General features: G+C 48.7%; 1 protein-coding gene across 1 annotated transcript; it reads left to right on the forward strand.

Moving 5' to 3' along the window:
- Positions 1–768: 768 nt before the first annotated feature.
- Positions 769–5,367, forward strand: OGFOD2 (2-oxoglutarate and iron dependent oxygenase domain containing 2). The gene is made up of 5 exons (XM_019473278.1): positions 769–828; positions 1,679–1,929; positions 3,038–3,162; positions 3,651–3,908; positions 4,574–5,367. The coding sequence occupies exons 3-5, from the start codon at positions 3,091–3,093 to the stop codon at positions 4,847–4,849; spliced, it is 606 nt and encodes a 201-aa protein (XP_019328823.1). The 5' UTR covers positions 769–828; positions 1,679–1,929; positions 3,038–3,090; the 3' UTR covers positions 4,850–5,367.
- The last annotated feature ends 984 nt before the right edge of the window (positions 5,368–6,351 follow it).

Consider the following 6,351-nt stretch of genomic DNA (forward strand, 5'->3'; position numbering starts at 1 on the left):
TCTACTTGGTTCACAGGACCTTCAGGGCCTGATAATGAGGGAGAGGGAACGAATACGTGACCCGCTCGGGCACAGAGAATGGCTGCTTGCCTTATAAAATGGCGTTAGTTATGCTAATCACATTACCAGGGGTCGGGAGCACGGGGTACCGGTCACACCCTCCTTCCTTTTTTTGCTAAGGAATGTTATAAACTAATCTCATGGGGGGGTTAATAAATAGGAAGAGCTGCCTGAATCAGGTACTACTACAGCTGTTTCCTCTGAAATGACAGATTAGCCTGTCCTCACAGCACTTAGCAGTAATCCCTTCATGACAAGTCCTGTCTCCCTCCCAGCAAATGTCTTTATTTTGGACAACGCAGAACACATTGTCAGAACATAAGCCAGACTCTTAAAGCGTAGGCCGGCGATTCATGAGGTGTCAGAATGCCTGAAAGGGCTGAAACCTCGCAGCTCCGCTTGACGTGTCAGTGGAAAGACTTCAGTTATTTTTTTAAGCCATCCATAATGAGAACGTGTCTCAAATCCCTCTTAGGCATTTGGCTCTTCAAATATTTATTGGACTTGTCTTGACTACAGAAAAACAAAGGCACACACTCTGTCTCCCAGAGGTGCCCAGAACAAAAATAACTGGTTTAAAACAATGAGCAAATTCCTGGAATTGTTTTAGTTATCCCTTTTGATTTTCTAACAATATGCTCTGTTGTTTACTTGTAGATTGAGGCGGAAGTGCAGAGAAGAAAACAGTTAATTCATCAATCAGTGGAACGCAAAGCCATCATCTCAAAGTGCTACAAACGAAAACACCCAGAAGTGTACATTCTGCAGGTAGACAGTATGTTTGGAATCTATTTTGCACCCGAGGAATTGCCTGACAGTTTATTTTTGCGGTAGGAAGCCCTCTTCTCGGGATTGCCCACAGTGCTAGAGCTGGACTGAAGTAAAACCAAAGCGTAGCATATCGAAACTGAATTAAAAACTTTCACAGCGCAGCATATTCTCCAGGCAAGATTCCGCCTGGCTTATAGCCAGGTAAGGGTCATTCTGTATTGAAGCTGCACCAGCACCTGGTTCTGGACTCAGAATACCATTAGTAATTTAGACCTAAAGCATCATTGCAGCAAATGGGGTCGGTGAGGTCTAACGAACAGCCACAGAAATCAGCATTTATGGGCTTAACACACGGACAAGTTACTAGTGACTATCATCTGAAGGGGGGCAACAGGCCGCCTGCATGTATACACCCCACCGCAAATGCAGGGTAGCCCTCGTTGTGGGCTACTCTGCTTTGAATTTCCTTGTGTTTGCCAGACCCAAGGCTTCCCAGCTGGATAATGACCACAGATCAGCAGTAACACACAAACAAGTTGGCACAGATTTACTGCTCCGCGACCCTTTAGTAACAAGTTCTGCCGTTGTCTGTCATGATCTGTGTGGGGAAGTGCTCACAGCAGAGTGTAGTCACGCTGTTGTGCTGAGGCCACAACAAGGTGCTAGATCTGCTGGGAAAGACTTTGCACTTACCTGTTAGGAGTCCATTAGGCGAGCCAGGCTCTTTCCTGTCACGCTGAGGATAAATCTGGCCAGTTATACTTAGAAACCCACGAGCCAGAGCAAGCAGCAATTTACCTAAACCACCAGGAAAAACACCAGTAACATTCTGCATTTCCTGCCACAGCAGTAACCCAGGTGTGACTATCAGCCTTGCTCCCTAGACTCTACATATTTTCCTGTGGCTGCCTGGAAGTCCTTTTCCTTCTTGGGCTGTAAAAGACCGCGCAGGCTAATTGTGTTTCTGTGTATTTTTACCACCCTTCCCTTGACGCCAGGATTCATTCCTGGCCCCAGATTTTCTAGAAATCGTGAGATACTGCACATCGTCGGATGCTCATCCCCATGGCCTCCTGCGCTACGTCGAGTCCTTCTCAGGTAAAGAAAACAACACATCAGCCACAAAGATCTCCCCGTGTGACACTGCAACTTCAGTGATGACAGCTGTTTTCAAGCCCTGTCTTTCATAGCTCAGATTTGATACACAGCTGAGAAAAACGATGTTACTTTCTGCTTGATGAGAGTCTCTGGAGAGGCAATACTGTGCAGCAGTTATGCTCTGGATGAGATCCTGTTGTCTGCTTTTCCAATCCCAGTCTGCTGATGTCTCATCAGAGGCTCTAGCTGCAGCAGGGCTGGGGTTTTGGTTGTACCACAACCTCACGGGGGAGCCTGCTGAAGGAACACTGTTAGATGGGGGAGCTTGGTTTTCCCTCCCCAAGTGCTTTACCATTTCAGACAATCCCTGTTGGTTAATCTGAGCTGAAATAGTTTCAGTCTACATTTCAGTCTTTTAAAAAGTGATCTGGGTTTTAAGCTTCCCTGGAGGCATCTGTGAAGCTCTCTCCCTATCAGAAATGCTGACAAAATGTAGAGGGGAAGCTGCAGAGTTGCCTCCTTTTCTCAAGACAAAAAGACAGACCCAAATGTCGTGTATGTGCAGGGCTCCTGGATTTGTCCAAGGCACGATTTCCAGACACACAGCCTTTTCACGCTGTCTTTACCTCAGCTTCTATATCCTGGATACTGAGCTCCCCTTACGCAGGGCTCTACCCTGAAAGGCAGCTCAGAAGGCCTGGTCTTCCCAGAAGGTTGGCACTGGATGAGTGAATCCCACATCCCCTAAGTGACCTTGAGCCTCCTTCTTCCAGGAGGCTGTATTCAGACTGCCTGTGATGAGCCGTTGATTTACCGCCCTCCCTCTAGGCTCTCTCAAAACATTTCCTTGGCACCTACAGCAGGCATTTAGGTCAGTGCCAGGTCTCCTGACTGGATGGGGAAGCCTGGAAACGAGGGGCCAACATGAAAAACAACAAATACATCCCAGAGCCGATCCTGGGGAATGGTTCCGGCCCTTTGAGCAGCCTGAGCACGTGGGTCCTGTGTTCTCACTGACACCAGCACAGTGTAGCTAGACAGCACGACAGCCCAGAACACTCTCACCTGTCATTTTCCCCAGCAAACGGTGTCTCCCTTCTCTTGACAGATAAGAGGATCTATCGACTCCCAGTGTTCACAGAGGAATTCTGCCAAGCCTTTATGGATGAGCTGGAGAACTTTGAGCAGTCAGACATGCCTAAAGGCAGGCCCAACACTATGAATAACTACGGGGTAGGACTCATTAGCTCTTGTGCTTCTTTAGGGGGAGTGTTCATAAGCAGACTCCGTTTACCTCCTTGTTTCACACTCCTTTCCCTTCCAAAATGCCTGTAATTTGAGCACAGAGCAGTTTGAGTACAGCCCCATTGAAGTGAAAGGGTTGAGGGAATTGAGTTATGCAGACAAAAGGACAGGGGAATGCAAGGAAAGGGGATGGGCGTTGGTATCTCAGAGCAAAGAGCACCTTGTATTTAAGCAATATACATTTACATCAAGGAGTCCCTTTTTAAAGGACACTTAACTTTTGATCTTACTTTGTCTTTTCCCCATCACTTTCCCCCTTGATCCTCCTTCTCTTGCCTGTAGCTGGAGCCTTTGCTCTAAAGTTCTTTGTCTGAGCAAGCAGCAGGGTTGGAAGAGAACAAGACAGCTCTGCAGCAGCTCTGATGAAGCAGCAGATACAGTCGGTCAGCTGTTCCCATCTCCTCTCTTTGAGACAGGTTTTGCTAAATGAGCTTGGGATGGATGAAACTTTCATCACACCCCTGCGTGAGAAGTACCTGCAGCCCATAACGGCGCTGCTTTATCCCGACTTGGGAGGCGATTGTCTGGACAGCCATAAAGCATTTGTTGTCAAGTACTCGCTACACGAAGATCTGGATTTGAGCTCTCACTATGACAATGCAGAAGTCACCTTAAACGTTTCACTGGGAAAAGACTTCACAGAAGGCAACTTGTACTTTGGGGATTTCAGCCAGGTACTGAGCATATTCCTAATCTGGACCCCGACTGTATTCCCCTCATCCCCCCCAGTGTCAAGGCATTAACAGTGTTCTAAAAAACAATTATTCACTTCTGACAGTCCAACTTGCTCCGTCCCTTCCCCATTTTTTTAAATGTCTTGGTTATACAGGAGCCTTTTCTGCTACAAGCACGTTACCAATATTCAAGCTTCAAAGAGAGGACAGAGACGGCTATCGTAGTAGAAACTGGAGTGAAACAAACCAGCCCATCTGTCCACAACTGAAATAGTCAGCAGGGAGGTGCTGAGAGAGAGAGAGAGAAGAAATTTATTTCAGATGAGAGTTAAACCTAAATCTGTAGCCCCTATTTCCAGGGGACTCCTGGCAAGAGAAGGGTAAAAGCTCCCATACACTGGTGACACAGGTTTTTTGATTGAAACTCTGTCTTTAAATTCCCTCTGGACCTGGCACTGAGAATGTCTTACTTGAAAACAGTTGTACTAAACTGCTGCCAAGCCACCACTGAAGTGGCTGCATTTCAGAGGTGCAGTGAGTCCTCTCCATGCTGCTCACTGGGTGCTGTAGGTGAAGAGGTGACAAGTAAAAGTTTCAACTATTTGAGCATTGTTCTGCTAGGGACTTTCTGGTGTAATGCTGTATCCGCCTCCCTTTTGTTCCAGGATCCTACCCCCATGCCAAAGTACATAGAGATCGAACACGTGGGAGCCCGGGGGCTGTTACACCGAGGAGGGCAGATCCACGGGGCGCTTCCCATTGCCTCCGGGGAACGCTGGAACCTCATTATTTGGATGAGATCATCTGCCATCCGCAACCAGCTCTGCCCCATGTGCAACAAGAAACCGGAGCTGGTGGAAGCAGAGGGGTTTGGAGATGGGTTCACAGAAACCCTTGAAGATGATGCGCCCGAGACTGTGAATCTCTGTTCCTTGTGGTAGCAGACAGTAGGGCCTGATTTCTCCAGACCAAGTTGCCTAAAGCTCCTTTCTGACCTCTCAGACTGCACTAACAGACTCCGTGATGGATGCACGAGTCATGTAAGAAGTAGCTGTCGCCTTGGAAAGTGACGCAAAAGCAATCCTGCTGGGGTTAGGGAAGCCGGCTGCTTGGACAGCTGAAAGAGCTGGTACTCGGGCTCGCCAGGGCTCACGCTCGGGCTGGAGGGTGCTTGGAAGATGAGGAAAGCCTTAACACTTTGATTCACTGCAAAGGCTCCGTAAATATTTTCAGGTGTATGGGGAAAACACCCAAAGCTGCTTGGCCTTTGTGAAGACCTCTGTGCCAACAGCAGCATCGCGGGTCCCGCTGTAAACGGAAAAGAACGGTACAATAAAGCCCTGCACTTACCGCTGCTCTGCTATTGGCAGGAACTCCTGTCCTCCTCCAGGGAAAGAGCTTTTCGCTGCTGGGTGACAGTGAAGGATCTGCCCAAAAGTGAGGTGCAGGTGATTCACAGCAGGCTGCTGGGAATGGCATGGAATTGTCGTCACCGTTTACCTAACCCAGGCTCAGAAAAATCCATCAGGAACAATACAGGGAGAGCTGATCCCACAGGGTGGCTGAGAGGATCTCTGAAGGCCTCCACGAGCTCTTTTGAGCAGAAAGTCCCCTTTCAAAGATAGCGCGGGTGTTATTAAACGGGCTTTAGAGACAAAGCTCTGGGAGCTACCTGCAACAGAGCAAAACTTTCCAGAGGAAGGCAAAAGCGTACATTTAACTCCCTTCCTTTAGTTATGCGAGCAAGTGAAAATAGAAAATAACTGTCTCAACCTGGGTGCGGCAGGCAGGCCTGGGACTTCGTAATTCGGCACCAAGATCCCCCCGGCAGCCGATGCATTAGGAGGGTCGGGTGCTTCCCCCGTCTGACTGCCGGCTGGCTGGAATCACAGACTCTCCCGCCTACAAAACAAATTAAAGAAGCCAAATGTCTTTTGGTTTGGTGGCTGCATTTGGCTCTGTGGGAAGTTAAGTGTATATATTCGATAGACACGTACGCCACTGCGTTTGTAAGGGGCTTTTTCATTCATTTATTCAACTGCGATAATTAACAGCGTGTGGACTTTGCATCGTCAGTAATTGTGGAAGGCTGAATGCCAGCGGGTGCAGCTTGCGCAAAGGGTGCCGGTTTAAGCCTTCCCAGCAGATCCGCTGTACTTTTGGCCGGGGATGCCGTTAGCACGCGGCACTCGTTAGCTTTTCATGAGCAAAACCCAGCACAGTTGCATCTCGGGAGGGAAACAGGCTGTTACGTTTGTGCGCGGAGCCGAAGGGCTGGTGTCAAGAAAACCAATTGTCAAGTCTTCGTTTCCTTCAGCAGAAAACGTTAGCGTTTCCTACCTGCGTCTGAATTAGGCCCCAAAAATTAAGCTAAAGGGCAATGCCAGCGCCGGCCCAGCGGCTGACCGCGGGGCTGGGCAGGCCCGCCGGACCCCGGAACCAA

The sequence above is a fragment of the Aptenodytes forsteri genome, unplaced genomic scaffold (assembly GCF_000699145.1).
Source record: "Aptenodytes forsteri isolate BGI_AS27 unplaced genomic scaffold, ASM69914v1 Scaffold118, whole genome shotgun sequence".
Taxonomy (NCBI): Eukaryota; Metazoa; Chordata; class Aves; order Sphenisciformes; family Spheniscidae; genus Aptenodytes; species Aptenodytes forsteri.